Below are 17,080 nucleotides of genomic sequence, written 5' to 3'. Positions count from 1 at the left end.
GAGCATAGTGTAAGAAGCCTCTAGGACAGTGGTTCTCAACCTTCCTAATGCCGTGACCCTTTAATACAGTTTCTCATGTTGTGGTGACCCCCAATTTCATTGTTACAAATTGAACATAATTAAAGCATAGTGATTAATCACAAAAACAATATGTAATTATATGTGTTTTCCGATGGTCTTAGGCGACCCCTGTGAAAGGGTCGTTTGACCCCCAAAGGGGTCGTGATCCACAGGTTGAGAACCACTTCTCTAGGACAACCTCAAGTGTACCAACTTCACATCTTGGGGGTGCTGGAAGGTAAGAGAGAACAAAAGACTGAAACCTATTTGAAAAAATAATGACAGAAAATTTCCCTAACCTGGTAAAGGAAATGGTCACACAAGTTCAGGAAGTGTAGAGAGTCCCAAACAAGATGAACACAAAGAGGCCCACACCAAGACATCTCATAATTAAAATGCAAAATGTTAAAGACAAAAAGAGACTCTTAAAAGTAGCAAGAGAAAAGTAGTTACCTACAAGGGAGCCCCATAGCCTTTCAGCTGATTTCCCAACAGAAACTTTGCGGGCCAGAAGGGAGTGGCAGGAAATATTCAAAGTGATGAAAAGCAAGGACCTACAACCAAGATTACTTTATCATTTAGAATTGAAGGACAGATAAAAGAGCTTCCCAGACAAGAAAAAGCTAAAGGAGTTCATCACCACCAAACCAGTATTACATGAAATGTTAAAGGGTATTCTTGAAGAAGAAAAAGATAAAAAATATTAACAATAATATGGCAATAAATACATATCTATCAACAATTGAATCTAAAAATACAAAATAAACAAATGAGCAGAACAGACACAGAGAACATTTTGACATTTGCCAGATGGGAGAGGGGCTTTGGGGGGGACAGGTGAAATAGATGAAGGTATTAAAACGTAAAAATTGGTAGTTACAGAATAGTCATGCGAATATAAAGTACAGTACAGGGAATATAATCAATAATTTTGTAATAACTATGTATGGTATCAGATGGTATGAGATTTATAAGGATGATCACTTAGTAAGTTATATAATGTGTAATTACTGGGATGGATACCTGAAACTAATATAATATTGTATATCAACTGTAATTGAAAAAAAATTTTTTAATGTAAAATAAATAAAACCATGGGAAAAAAAGATATCTATGTTAAAGTACACACAAAGTATAAAAAGGTAGTTCCTGACAACACAAATGGAGAGAAATGGAGCTATAGAGAACAGTGTCTGCAGAGTAACAAAGCTAAGTTAGTATTAATTCAAACTAGACTGTCATAAATTTAAGATGTACTCTCTAGATTAGCCACTAAGAAAATCACTAAAAAACAACAAATGATGTGGTTACTCTAACTAAAGGAAACTTCAGTCTCATCTTTGTTATGCTTTCTTTGACCCCAGGCTGGCTTTACAGTAGGGAGTGAGGCTCTAGGGCACTGCTTTAGTATGAACTATAAGTTACAAGGAAGACATTCATTGCTAAAGAAACTCAAGAAGATATAATAACTTCACTAGCCTTTGCGGGTCCCTCTCTGCAGAGTGGAAAGAAAAACTGTGTTGAACTACCAGGCCATTCAGAAATCTTTCCCACATCCACTTCTGAAAAACGCACAGTACCAAAACCAATCTAGCTGAAATGATGGCAATAGATGATGTATACATCTAGGTCTGAAAAGCAGAACGTGACTGTGACCTCTCAGGAAGATGGAACAGAAACCACATTATGATTCCTTCATATTTCTGGAATGGAGACAATAACATTACTCGGGTTAAGAGTCCAACAGAGACAATAAAAGTCTTTTAACTGCTCTTCCTGCTTCCCACCTTATTCTTACAACATACTCTCCCATCCACAGCAAGTGATTCCTGCATATGTGGGATCATACTGCCTCTCTGCTCACACCCCTCACAGGACTATCTGCTCCAAACTCAATCTCTGCACTGTCTACAAGACCTACCATGATTGGGTGCTAAGCCACCTCAGAGGGCTGATTCCCTACCCCACCCCCCTGCCCTACTCCAGTCACCCAGTTTACTTATTGTATCTCAAACAAGCCCAGATACTCTACCTTAAGGTCTTTGCATTTGGTGTTTGCTGTGCCTAAAAGGAGTAAAATCTTGGATATTTAAATGGTTTTCTTCCCCATTTCATTTAGGGCTCTGTTCACATGTCACCTATCAGAGAGGCTTTTGATAACCACATTAACTAAAGCAGGACCTCCCAGCAACATGAATCTCTATCCTCCTTCCTCTGCTTTATTCTCATTTATTGTCCTAATTACTATCTGATGTTCTATATATTTAATGTTAATTTACTGAGTCCCCAACCTCTGCCCCATCCTAAGTCTTTAAAAGAGCAGAGACTTTGCCCTAACCGGTTTGGCTCAGTGGATAGAGCATCGGCCTGCAGACTTGAGGGTCCCAGGTTCGATTCCGGTCAAGGGCATGTACCTTGGTTGCGGGCACATCCCCAGTGGGGAGTGTGCAGGAAGCAGCTAATCGATGTTTCTCTCTCATCGATGTTTCTAACTCTCTATCCCTCTCCCTTCCTCTCTGTAAAAAATCAATAAATTAAAAAAAAAAAAAAAAAGAGCAGAGACTTTCATTTGTTTATTGCTGTATACCTAGCACTTAGAACGGAAGCATTTAATTGATTGTTGTGGAATGCATTTAATTAAATGAAACCGCATATATACCTACCCAGAATACATGTCATGGGGCAGGTTTCTTCCAAATTACTCAGAAACACTTCTTTTTTGTAGAACATTTTTGTGGGCTCATGTTCCGTCTCTTCTGGGTGAATGAAGATGGGGCCATAAAAATATGCAGCTCCGTCTCGAACCCATACCTTTTCAATTCTTGGGTGGTGAAAAAGGGAGAAATTTCATTAAAATAAAATTCTAATAGGTTTTATTCTTGAAGGGTTAATCTAACAAAAATTCCGTTAACCAAAAATTAATATGTAGAGAAGTTTCACTGGTTATTTTGATAGGACAATTTCGTTGACACCCCCCATCCCACTTAAACACATGAGAAAATACTTGGAAAAAGATAAATGAAGATCTGGCTATTCATCTGAGGGGAAAAAGGTATTTTAACATGATGTGTACTATACACTTTACATATTCACAATGTTTACTGTTTGTCTTCCCACTAGTACAAAGATCCATGGGACTAAAGATATTTGTTTTATTTACTAATGTATCCTTAGACCCTGGCAAATGGGAGATGTGTAATAAATAGTGAATGATGAAACAAATATGAGGAAACTGACTCAGAAAGGTAAATCATTTGAAACTAAGATCTCTTGGAACCAACTAGTTCTTATTTATTTTTTATTTTTTAAATAAATCTTTATTGTTGAAAGTATTACATATGTCCTCCTTTTCACCCCATTGACCCCACCTCCCTGCCCCAGGCCCTCATTTCCCCTTTGTGGCTATGGGCATGCATATATGCATACAAGTTCTTGGTTGATTACTTCCCACCCACCCAGCCTTCCCTCTGAGATTCCGTACTCTGTTCCATGCTTCCATGTCTTTGGGTCCACTCTATTCATCAGTTTATTTTGTTACTTAGATTCCACATGTAAGTGAAGATCATGTGATACTTAGGTTTCTCTGACTGACTTATTTCATTTAGCATGATCTTCTCCAGGTCCCTCCATGCTGTCTCAAAGGGTAAGGAATTCTTCTTTCTTACTGCTGCATAGTATTCCGTGGTATAGATGTACCACAGTTTTTTATTCACTCATCTACTGATGGGCACTTGGAACCAACTAGTTCTTAAGTACTGTCCTCAACTGCCCAGTTCTGTCCCTGTCTCCTTTACAATTGTTTTATGCCATCCAACCATTTATAATTTCATCCATTTATTTGTTCATTCAAATATCTGAGCCCTTACTATGTTTCATGCACTACGTTTGGAATAGTGGATACAAAGGAGAGCAAAAAGAGAGGATGCCTACTCTCAGGGAATTTGCAGTCCAGTATAGAACCTGAGAATAACGCAATGTGATATGTGCCTTGAGAAGAAGGAAATACATGATGCTTTGAGAGCATGTAATAGGGAGACCTAACTCAGTCTGGAGGAGACAGAAGATTTCCTTAAGTACAATTTCAAATTTAAGCTAAAGGAGTTCACCATATGAAGTGGGCAGGGAGATTTCAGGATTGAGAGTTCAGTCAATGGTAGCAGAAGAAGAAAAGAAAGATTTCATGGAGGAATATAAAGGAGAAAGTATGGCTAGAGGCAAAAGCAAGGGAAGTGTGGTGTGAGAGAAAGCTGGGTAAGTTACTGGGAGAGAGACTTTTGATTTCATCCTAAAGAGTGATGATTTTTTTTTACTTCAATAACACTCACCGGCCCACGCGAGGGCGCACCAGGCCATGGGACTTGATGAAGACACAGTCGCCAACCTTCAGCCACATGTCATTGTAACGGAGCTGCTCAAAGTAGTGGCAACCTGGTTCACCATTGGACATTTCCACAGGGACATCTTCTTTTTCCTGTTGTAAAGGAAACTGGTTGAGGATAGGCAGTTGACAATCAAGAAGTAAACAGAGAAGGTAAGAATGGAAAACAGATTTTCTTTCATAATAAACCTAAAAGAAAAAATAACAATAAATAGAAGCTTTGATGAAGAAAAGAAACCAGAAGATTAGCTCACTGAAATCAAACGAAGTCTTATCAAATATTGTATCTATTTTAAATTTCAAGTTAATTGACATAAAATGTTACTCCAGTATGCTTTTATCCCCTCTCCATCCTTCTTCTATTCCCAAAGCCTTTAGCAACAAACAAACAAACAAAACACTGGAGAGGAAGGACTTAGCATTCAGAAGCAGACTCAGTCAATGCATTATTATCCTATATATTCTATATAATAAAAGGCTAATATGCAAATTGTCCCCTTGGGATTCAACCAGCAGACCAGGAGTTTGATTACTCTCTATGATGTGTGCTGACCACCATGGGGCAGCGCAGACCATGGCGGGAGACCAGCAGCGGCGGGGTGCTGGGTGGGCAAAGGAAGGAGAAGGCGGGGAGACAGGGAACCTGATTGACCCAGATCACAGGCCAGGCCTAGGGACCCCACCCGTGAATGAATTTCGAGCACTGGGCCTCTAGTAAAATATAAGAAGCAAATTCTACACAAGCTTCCCCTTCACTACATTTACTGAACTTGCAATTTCTTAACATTATTAATGAAGAGTTTTACAATTTTTTTTATCATTTTGAGTTATTACAAAATAGAAAGGGCTAGCAAAGTCTCTGTGACCAAAAGACACATATTCTGTTTTTGAATAAATTATAGGGTCTGTCACCTACTGGCTGTTGTAACAAATTACCTGACCTCTTATGCTTTAGTGTCTTCATTAAATGGGACTGTTAGGAAGCTTAAATGACACAATCAAGTCAGGATGCAGGTGGGAGACAACCAACTGATGTGTCTCTCTCACATCCATGTTTTCTCTTTCTCTTACTCCCCCCATCCCCTCTCTCTAAAAAGCAATGGAAAAATGGGTGAGGATTAACAATACATAAACAAACAAACAAGTAACAAAGACAATAAATAACAAGTGTTAGCAAGGATTTGGAGAAAAGGAAACACTTGTACCCTGTTGATGGGATTGTAAATTGGTGCAGCTGCTTGGAAAACAGTATTTAGGGTTAAAAAAATTAAAAATATAACTACCATGCAACATAGCAATTTCAATTCTGGGTATCTGTATGAAGAAAACAAAAGCACTAATTTGAAAGAACCCCTGTGTTCACTGCAGCATTATTTAAAATGGACATGATGCCGAAACCGGTTTGGCTCAGTGGATAGAGCGTCGGCCTGCGGACTGAAAGGTCCCAGGTTCGATTCCGGTCAAGGGCATGTATGTTGGTTGCAGGCACATCCCCAGTAGGAGATGTGCAGGAGGCAGCTGATCGATGTTTCTCTCTCATCGATGTTTCTAGCTCTCTATCTCTCTCCCTTCCTCTCTGTAAAAAAATCAATAAAATATATTTAAAAAAAAATAAAATGGACATGAAAAGAACCTAGGTATCTATCGACAGATGAATGAAGATGTGATACACACACACACACACAAATATACAAAATGAAATAGTCCTCAGCCACAAAAAAGAAATCTTGTCATTTGCAACAACATGAATAGACCTGGAGAGTATTACGCTAAGAGAAGTACTAGTAAGTCAGACAGAGAAAGCCAAATACCATATGATTTCACTTACATGTGGAATCTAAAAGAACAGAACAAAACAAAACAAGACTCACAGACACTGATAACAGAGGGGATGAGAGAAACAGTGAAAGGGATTAAGAGGTACAAACTTTCAGTTACAAAATTAGTCATGGGGATGTAACGGACAACACAGAAAATAAAGCCAATAGTATTGTAATAGCTTTGTACAGTGACAGGTTATTACACTTATCATGGTGATCATGTTGTTAAGTGCTGAATCACTACGTTATACACTTGAAACTAATGTAATATTGTATGTAAACTATAATTTAAAAAAAACACACCTTTTTATTTTAGGAATGGGTTCTGATCTCAAGTTACCCTTAAAAAAGGTCCTAGAATGACTCATTTTGACTATGCAATATCAAAATAATGAAACAAAATAGTAACTCATACATAGAGAAGACCCTGAGAACTTATGAATTCTAATAACAATTACAAATCTAAGTTAATTTTACACTGACTTCCATTGAGATTTCTTCTTTTAAAATTAATGTCTGCGATTCCTATACATATTGGTAAAATGTAAGGAATACCATGTATTAGCAAACGAAAATGGATATTTTTTTTCCTAAGATACTAAGAATTCAATTTTTTCCAGTTTTTACATGAACAACTTTAAAACTTTGTCTTTTTTGATTATATAAAAGAATTATATTTGCTGGAAATAATTCAAACATTAGAGTATGTAAAATTTAAAAAACAAGTCTGTGATCTAGCCCGAGATAACCACCCAGTTTAGTACACAGTTTTCCATGTTTTAATATTCATGCATTTTTGTTTTCTTTTTTCTTTTTAATTAATTTGAGAGAGATGAGAAAGAAACATCTATAGGTTGCCTCTTGCACTCACCTCAACTGGGGATTAAACCTATAACCTGGGTATGTGCGCTGACTAGGAACTGAACCTGCCACCTTTTGGAGTACAGGATGATACTCTAGCCAATTGGGCCACACCAACCAGGGCCATTTTTGTTTTCTTGAATAATGGTAAACCACATCTCATTCTGCAACCTGTTATTTAGTAATAACTTCCCCCACATAACGTGGAATTTTTCAATCCTATGTAATAAAAGGCTAATATGCAAATCGACTGAACGGCGGAACCACTGGTCACTATGATGTGCATTGACCACCGGGGGGAAGATACTCAATGCAGAAACTGCCCCCTGGTGGTCAGTGTGCTCCCACAGGGGGAATGCTGCTCAGCCAGAAGCCCGGCTCATGGCTGGTGAGTGCAGTGGCAGTGGTAGGAGCCTCTCCCACCTCAGCAGCAGGGCTAAGCCATCAGCGGGACATCCCCAGAGGGCTCCCAGGCCAGGCTGAGAGACCACCTCTCCCAGTGCATGAATTGCATACACTGGGCCTGTAGTGTTACTTAGTGTTACTATAATAGACTTACTTTATTCCTTTCATTGGCTGCAGTTTATTTATGTGGATGTATGAAAACTTAGTTATTAATGGCCATTTGGGTTTGGCCTAGGGTTTTTGCTTTTACAAGCTACACTAATGTTACTCCATGTAGAGTTATCCTTTGGTGTTCCTATTTAAGTACTATGTGGGAGTTTGATGACTCCCTGCTATCAAACTGCAGGGTCAAAGGAAATGTCATCAATGGGAGATGAATGTGTACTACCTGATACCAGGCTGCATGTTCTTAGAATTCTTGCCAATCTCTGTTAGACATTTTGAAAACTATTGGATTAACACATTTTCTTATATCTTTTGGCTGCCCTCCTTCTATAAATCATCTATTTGGTTCCTTTGCCTATTATTTTAATGTTACTTTTTTCTTAGACTTCAAAGAGCTCTTTGTACATTAGAAATAGTAGTCCTTCTACTGTTTTATTAAACTGATATTTTCAATTATAAGTCAATAACATTATCAAAATGATCACTTTTTTCTTTTATGGCTCCTGGGTTTTATATCATAGCAAAGAAAGAACTCATTCTAAGTTTACACATAAATATTACAGGTAAATATAGTAAATGTACTTCTGTTAGAAACTAGTACTCTTTATTTTTAGCTAGTACTGTTTCTTTTATGTTTATACTAGAGGACTGGTGCATGAAATTGGTGCAGTTGAGGGAGGTCCCTCAGCTCGGCCTGCATCCTCTCGCAGTCCGGGAGCCCCCTCTCACATTCTGGGACCCCTCACTCCTTACCACCAGCCCGCTTGCTGCTCCTTACCGCTTGGCTCACTGCTCCTTAGTGCTGCCACGGAGGTGGGAGAGGCTCCTGCCACTGCTGCTGCGCTCACCAGCTGTCTGGCTTCTCGCTGAGCGGTGCTCTCCCTGTGGGAGCACAATGACCACCAGGGGGCAGCTCCTGCATTGAATGTCTGCCCCCTGGAGCTCAGTGCACATCATAGTGATCGGTCGTTCTGGTCGTTCCACCATAACTGTCGCTTAGGCGTTTATTACATAGATTTTTTCAAGTATTACTGGATTCCATCCACTTCTGCTGACTTATAATACTACCTTTATATTCTGGATTTAATTTTGAAAAGCATATTCCGTTCATTGATTAGCCCTGAGCTAATACCTCGATTTTTTAAATGTAGTTTTGTAAAATGTAACATCTGTCAGTGCAAAGCATTCTTTTTTTTTTTTTAAAGACATACAGGGAAGCGGACTCAAATGCTGTCGAAGTGTTCTTGATTATTTTCTTTTCTTGTTCTATTTCTGGTGACTGTCATATAGTTATTCTTTCATAAGAATGGTAGAATAATTTTGTCAATTTCTAAAAACGATTTAAGTCTTTTATGTCCTTTAGTAGATTGACTGTTCCTCTTCCCACAGGTTCCATAAATTCCTTTAGGGTTATTTCTTAATCTATTTTGTTGTTAATGTAAATTAGGTATTTTCTTACATATAATTAACTAACAGCTGCTAAAATATATTCAATGGTTTCATTTTCCATTCAAAAGTCTTATGAGCCCTAGCTTGTTTGGCTCAGTGGATAAAGCATCGGCCTACAGACTGAAGGGTCTTGAGTTCAATTCCAGTGAAGGGCACATGCCTGGGTTGCGGGCTCCATCCCCATTAGGGGACATGCAGGAGGCAGCCAATTGATGATTTTTATCATTGATGCTTCTATCTTTCTCTCTCCTCCTCTCCCTTCCTCTCTGAAGTCAGTAAAAATATGTTTTTTAAAAAGTCTTATGAATTATTGTTTACATAAGAAAGCTACCAACTTGTATATAGATTTTTGAAATTTCTACTTACTGTTTTAAAACTTTTGTTAATTTCTCCCAATATCTGTAAAAGAAAAAATCTTGCTTCTTTATTGTCAATATTTTCATTACTTTTATGCTGGCCAGTGTGTTCAGTGGTTAGAGCATAGGCATGCACACTGGAGGGTCGAGGTTTTGGTTCCCAGTCAAGTGTATATTCACTGAAAAACTTAACTCAAGTAATGTATGTTATCAAATAATCATACCTTTATTAATATAATGAAGTTAGTGAGTTATTCTAATTTTGAACAATCCTGTATTCTTAGAACAAACTCTTTCCTAGTTGGTCATGTTCTTATTTTAAATATAATTTTATTGATTTCAGAGAGGAAAGGAGAGGGAGAGATAGAAACACCAATAATGAGCAATCTGGGCATGTGCCCTGACCGGGAATTGAACTGTGACCTCCTGTTTCATAGGTTGACACTCAACCACTGAGCCACACTAGCAGGCTAGTTGGTCATGTTCTTAAAGAACTAATTTGATTTCACTTGTAAAAATACTTTTCTCCCCCAAGTTTTTTTTTCCCATCAATATTTGCACATCTGAACTGTAGTTTTTGTTTTTATGTGTTATATATCTCTTGCATGTGCCCTGACCAGGGCCAGGCTGGGGAGGAGCCTGTAACCGAGGCATGTGCCGTTAGTCAGAATCGAACCTGGGACCTTTTGGTCCGCAGGCACACTCTATCCACTGATCCAAAGCAGCTAGGGATCCACTGATTTTTAGAGAGAGTGGAAGGGAGGGGGAGAGACAGAAAACATCGATGTGAGAGAGACACATCAATTGGTTGCCTCCCTCACATGGCCTGACTGGGGCCAGTGATTGAGCCTGCAACCAAGGTATGTTATCTTGACGAGAATCAAATCTGGGACCCTTCAATCTTTGGGCTGATGCTCTATCCATTGAGCCAAACTGGATAGGGCAAAAAATATATTTTTATAGACTTTTAGAGAGAGGAAGGGAGAGGGATAGAGAGATAGAAACATCGATGAGAGAGAAACATTGATTGGCTGCCTTCTGCATGCCTCTACTGGGGATAGAGCCTACAACCCAGGCATGTCCCTGATGGGGAATCGAACGTGACCTGGTTCATGGGCCAATTCTCAACCATTGAGCCACGCTTTGTTTTTTTAAACCTCACTAGAGGATGTTTATTTTAATTAATTAATTAAATTAATTACTTATTTTTTAAAGAGGGAGAAAAGGGGAGGGAGGGAAGGAGGGAGGGAGAGAGTGAGAAACATTGATGTGAGAGAGATACATCAATCGGTTGCCTCCCACACGCATCCAGACCAAGGATCAAACCCAAAACCTAGGTATGTTTCCTGACCAGGAATTGAAGTCAAGGCCTTCTGGTGCACAGGAAGACATTCCAAACAACTGAGCCACACCAGCCAGGGTTGTAAACTGATTGTAGAGAGAGAAACATGGATTGGTTGACTCTCGTACATGTCCCAAATGAGAATCTAACCCACAACCTTTCAGTGTTCAGGGTGACACTCCAACTGAGCCACACTGGCCAGGGCTTGATTAAGGTTTTATATTGTTTATTTTGAAATGTAAAATTCTTTTTTGTGTGGCTATTATCTACATACCTTTTCCAAGTTAAAATTGTCTTCAGTTCGACTGTCTTCTGAGTTGTCTGCATTCTTTTCATCATCCCCTTTATCTGCGTTTGCAAATACAGAGGCCACTCGCACCACAGGCAAGGGCACATCCCGAGGGACAAACCTAACAGAACTGATGGGCATGGTCCACAATTTAATTTTCTTAAAAGATTTGGTTTTGGCAGAATACCGTGATTCACAGACAAAAACATCCTCATCTCGAAAGTTTTCTGGGCATAATTTAAAGTATTCCTAGGGGATATAAGAATAAAATTAATTAATTTTCTGAAAACCAATGAACCAAAAAACCAAAAATAAACACCAACTAAATAAATAAAAGTTAAACTGTTTAGACTTTCTGACAGTTAACAACAAATGGTAAATGAATCGAGATCTAGTAGTATTTCCTTGCTTCAGAATGACTTTATTAAATACATAACATGTAGCTTATTTAGCCTAACAATTGCCCCTTTGAAAATATATTAGTATTTCATACAGCTATAATGTCCTTTAAAGCTATGGGCAGGATTCCTGTGCCTTCATCAGAGAGATACATAAAAAATACATCTTATTACCCTACTAGCAGGTTATAATGACCTTTCAGAAAATGTTATCCTTAAAAGTTAGTCTTGTAATATAAAAAAATTTAAGCTGATTGCATATAGCTACATAGTGTAGGCAGCATATAGTCTTTCACCTTCATGTTCAGGTTAATTTCTTCCTAAATCTTCACATACAGCCATATAGACACAGCTTAAAGAAGAATTTTTTTCCCCAGTTTAAAAAGAGCTGCTAATTTTATAAGTATCAATTTGTTGTGTTTATAAATTTTATTTCCATGGAATGATTTATACTTTTTGTACTAATAAGTTTCTTACCTTGACAAACATGACCACACATTTTCCTAGAATTTTACTAACGGGAACTTTATTGTAATAGTCACTCTTAAAAACTTCTTTTTCTAGGAATTTTCGTGTAGCCAGATGGAATGTTTCATTTGGCCGATAAAACCAACAGCCATACAACCATTTTTCACCTCAAAAACAAAGAAAGAATTACCATGAAAGAAATCACATATTCTTTGCAAAATGAGTAAATCTATCCATTCTGCCATGGCCTAAATCTACTAATGTGCTTTTTATTTTTTAAAAATATTTTTATTATTTCAGAGAGGAAGGGAGAGGACGAGCTAGAAACATCAATGATAAGAACCGTTGATCAGCTATCTCCTGCACACCCCCTACGGGCTATCAGCCCACAACCAGGGCATGACTAGAATCGAACCTGCAATTCTGCAGTCTGCAGGCCAACATTCTATCCACTAAACCCGTGGTCGGCAAACTGTGGCTCGCGAGCCACATGCGGCTCTTTGGCCCCTTGAGTGTGGCTCTTCCTAAGCCTTAGGAGTACCCTAATTAAGTTAATAACAATGTACCTACCTATATAGTTAAAGTTTAAAAAATCTGGCTCTCAAAAGAAATTTCAATCGTTGTACTGTTGATATTTGGCTCTGTTGACTAATGAGTTTGCCGACCACTGCACTAAACCAAGCTGGCTAGGGCCCAATGTGCTTTTTAGACATTATTAATACGATTATCTTAGAAGAAATAATACTTTCAAATAATGAAGTGTAATAAGGCTTAGAAATGCTACTTTCTCTCTCATATTAAAAGATACCTAATACAAAGAATGAGGAAGGTGATGAGACCTGTTCTATGCTGCTACACTTTCTGGTTCAGGAATATAAAAGTATTTTACATGATGAACAGATGAAAGAACGGGAATGCCTGGATCACATTTCTGCCTGCTTTTGGCTTCACTAACTCCTATTCATTCTCCATGTCTCAAGTTTAATGACAATTGTCTAGGAAGCCTACTGAAATCAAATTTTAAGTCAAGGCACATGTCTCTCTGTAATAATTTTTTATTTGTGATTTTTATTGGAGTGGTTATGCCAGGGGCAAAACATGAGCCTTTTGTTCTTCTGAATCTCTGTTATCCTACAGAGTTTGGCTCATGGTGTGTTTTTAATAAATATCAGTTGAATGAATAATCTCAACTACATTTCAAAAAGTTACATTTCTTTTGTCTCAACTGCGCCACTGCTCCATAGTAATAGATCCTATGTTTTTCATATAGGGGGTGCTTAATTATATTTTATACATTGTAGAACAAGTATTGTTAGAAGACATAAAATGGCTAAATTACAGTTTTCTCCTCTGAGGACCAAGGAGTAAAACAGTCACATCTCACAAATGTGCCCTTCAATTTAACATGAACTTACCAGCAGAATCTTCCCACAGTCTCTCAATACAGACTATATGTGGTTGTAGACTGGCTTCCGAGGGCTCTACGTAGACATAATCTCCAACATGGTACATGCTATTCTTAAAGCTGCAGTCCTGGCTGTAAGTGCGATGTAAACCTGAGAGGCCTGCAGCACCCGAGGAATCTTCACTCTTTTCAGCCTCTTAGGTAAAAAAGACAAAAGAGGCTCTCATTAAAGGAATGTTGGAATTAGATGTAGGATTCAAATAACACATATTAATACATTTAATTCTTTTCTAGACATTCAAAAGCAAGATTCAAGACAAAGAGTATAGCATCCATATTCCCAAGAGCCTCTACTCAAAACTGTCTCCTTGAATTATAACTAACTGCCATTATTAATTTAAATAAATACATTAAGGATCTATAAAATAAAAATTATCATAATAATACATGCTCAATATAGTCATTTAAAATATATATATATTTCACAAAGAGGGAAAGAGAGAGAAACATCAATAATGAGAGAGAATCATTGATCGGCTGCCTCCTTCACAACCCTTACTGGTGATCAAGCCCATAAGGGCATGTGCTTTTGGCTGGAATTGAACCTGGGACCTTTCAGTCTGCAGGCCAATGTTTTATCCACTGAGCAAACCAGCTAGGGCACTGTACTCATAATTGATGATACAGAAAGATATAAAGACTAAGTCATTTGCACATCACGTAATCCTAAAAATAATCTAATGCCACCTTCATCTTAATGCCTCTGAAGTTATTTTCCCTAACAGTTATTACAGTTTTGGCATGATTAATGGAATCTTAGAATTGAGGAAATATGAAACATCCTATATAATCTACACTAATAAAAGGGAAAAATGGTAATTGGCGTACGGCGCTACCCTTTTCATTGGCTAATCAGGGCTATATGCAAATTAACTGCCAACTAAGATGGCAGTTAACTGCCAACAAAGATGGCGGCTAATTTGCATATGTAGGCACAATGCAGGGAGGCGAAAGGGAAAGCAGGAAGAAGCCCCCTGCCACTGACAGTGATGGGAAACCCAGGGGGGAAGCTAAGAGGTGGGGGGCAGGGCAAAGGCGGCCCTGGGGCCGCCTTTGCCCTGCCCCCCCGCCATGATTGGAGAATCAGGCGCCTTTGCCGCTCTGGCCAGTGATAGCAGGAAGTAGGGGTGGAGCCAGCGATGGGAGCTGGGCACGGTCGAAGCTGGCAGTCCCGGGAGCTAGGGGTCCCTTGCCTGGGCCTAAAGCGGAGCCCACGATCGCGGGGCCGGTGCAGCTGTGGGTCCCCGCTGCCCGAGCCGGACGCCTCAGCCAGAGGCGTCCTGCAGGGGCAGGGGCGGAGCCCGCGCAATCGCGGCGCCCCCCCGCTGCCACTGCGGGTCCCCGCTGCCCAGGCGGGATGCCTAGGCCAAAGGCGTTAGGCCTGGGCAGGGGCAGAGCGGGAGATCGCGGGGAGATGGGAGTCCCCTGCCCAGGCATAATGCCTCGGCCAGAGGCGTTAGGCCTGGGCAGGGGCGGAGCCTGCAACCGCGGGGAGCTGGGGGTCCCCTGCCCAGGCCTGACACCTCTGCCGGAGGCCTCAGGCCTGGTCAAGGGGCTGATTCGGTGATTGGTGATCAGAGGGTGATGAGGGTCAACTCCTCTGGCCGAGGCATCAGGCCTGGGTGGGGGGCGGAGCCGGGGATTGGAGGGATATGATGGTCCCCTTGCCCAGGCTTGAAGCCTGGGTCAGAGGCGTCAGGCTTGGGCGGGGGGTGGAGCAAGCGATCAGAGGGAGATGGGGGTCCCCTGCCCAGGCATGATTCCTGGGCCAGAGGCCTCAGGCCTGGGCGGGGGCCAGAGCCAGTGATCGGGGGGAGATGGGGGTCCCCTGTCCAAGCCTGACACCTCTGGCGGAGGCGTCAGTCCTGGGAAAGGGGCCGATCAGGCGATCGGAGGGTGATGGGGGACTACGCCTCTGGCTGAGGCATCAGGCCTGGGCAAGGGGCAGAGCCAGCAATCGGAGGGGTCTGGGGGTCCCTTGCCCAGGCCTGACGCCTGGGCCAGAGGCATCAGGCCTGGGCTGGGGAAAGAACCAGTGATGGGGGGAAATGAGGGTCCCCTGCCCAGGCCTGACGCCTCTGTCAGAGGCGTCAGGCCTGGGCAAGGGGCCGATCCTGCAATTGGAGGGTGATGGGGGTCAACGTCTGAGAGCTCCCAGTATGTGAGAGGGGGCAGGCTGGGCTGAGGGACACTCCCCCCCCACACACACCCAGTCCACGAATTTCATGCACCGGGCCCCTAGTAAAGAGATAATATGCAAATTAACCCTCACAAGATGGCTGCCTACTATCAGGCCGGCAGGGGGGTTAGTGAAGGATGACCAAACGACTGAACAGCAGGCTGCGTGGGGCGACCAGGTTGGCAGGGGGGGTGGGGGGGGGGCCTGTGAGGGGCGACCAGGCCAGCGGGGTTGGGGTGGGCTATGAGAGGCGACCAAGCTGGCAGGGGGGCAGTTGGGGGCAACCAGGCCAGCCGGGTGGGGGGGTAGTTGAGGGCGACCAGGCCGGCAGAGAGGGGGCAGTTAGGGGCGACCAGGCCAGCGGGGGGGGGGGGGGCAGTAAGGAGTGACCAGAATGGTGGAGGTGGGGGAGAGTTAGGAGAGACCAGGCCAGCAGGGAGGGAGCAGTTGGGGGCGACCTGGCCAGCAGTGGGGGGCAGTTAGGGGCAACCAGGCCAGCAGGGGGGCCAGTTAAAGGGCGATCAGGCTGGCACGCAGAGGCAGTGAGGGGCAATCAGGTCGGTGGGGATGGGGCAGTTAGGGGTGACCAGGCAGGCAGGTGGGTAGGTAGGAGTCAGCGGTCCAGGACTGTGAGAGGGCTGTCCGATTGCCGGTTATCCCCTGAGGGGTGCAGGCTGGGCTGAGGGGACCCCCCCTCCCCCATGCACAAATTTTGTGCACCAGGACTCTAGTGTATATTATATAATACTAGAGGCCCAGTGCATGAATTCATGCATGGGTGGGGTCCCTCAGCCTTGCCAGCAATAGGGGCTGATCAGGGAGTTTCGCCCAGTCCCAATCAGGGCTGTGGGAGGTTGGCAGGCAGGGGAGAAGGGGCTATGGGAGGTTCCGATCAGGGTGATCAGGGCCAGCTGGCTGGGGGAGGGGCCACAGGAGCTCACTGACCGCCAGGGGGTAGCTCCTGCGCTGAGCATCTGCCCCCTGGTGGTCAGTGTGTATCATAGCGACTGGTCGACTGGTTGTTCTGTTGTAATGGTCGCTTAGGCTTTTATATATAAAGATACAGAACTATAAACCCTACACATACACACTTAATATATCATGAACATTTCCCCTGAGATTAAATGGTTTTCAACAAGCCTCTTTTTTTGTTAAATAAGACTTTTTAATGACTCTAGTACAAGCCATTATTTGCAAATACCATAGAGTTTTTGTTGTTGTTTTGGTTTGCTTGCTTTTTTAGAAAAAAGCTCTGCCAACATCTTTAATTACTTCCTTGGGATACTTTTCCATGAATGGAACAGCTGGAAAAAATCACTTTAAATATTTATTTTTTTAATTCTCACCCAAGGATATTTCTCTATTGATTTTTAGGATTAGTGGAGAGGGAGGGGGAAGAGAGAGAAATATCAATATGAGAGACACATCCATTGATTGCACCCTAA

The 17,080-nt window shown here is 41.7% G+C and overlaps 1 protein-coding gene across 2 annotated transcripts in view; it reads right to left on the bottom strand.

The window, feature by feature from the left end:
* PBRM1 (polybromo 1) overlaps positions 1–17,080 on the bottom strand; it is a 129,682-nt gene that overhangs the window by 25,103 nt on the left and 87,499 nt on the right. For both annotated transcript variants that reach the window (XM_081105995.1, XM_081105994.1), the window contains 5 exons: positions 13,407–13,592; positions 12,001–12,158; positions 11,111–11,374; positions 4,386–4,531; positions 2,724–2,881 (listed from right to left, as the gene is read on the bottom strand). In XM_081105995.1, the coding sequence (XP_080962121.1) occupies positions 2,724–2,881; positions 4,386–4,531; positions 11,111–11,374; positions 12,001–12,158; positions 13,407–13,592 (912 nt within the window). The remainder of the gene's footprint in view (positions 1–2,723; positions 2,882–4,385; positions 4,532–11,110; positions 11,375–12,000; positions 12,159–13,406; positions 13,593–17,080) is intronic.

Source organism: Myotis nattereri (genome assembly GCF_964212035.1).
Source record: "Myotis nattereri genome assembly, chromosome: 14".
Taxonomy (NCBI): domain Eukaryota; kingdom Metazoa; phylum Chordata; class Mammalia; order Chiroptera; family Vespertilionidae; genus Myotis; species Myotis nattereri.
This window is presented reverse-complemented; position numbering and strand designations above follow the sequence as displayed.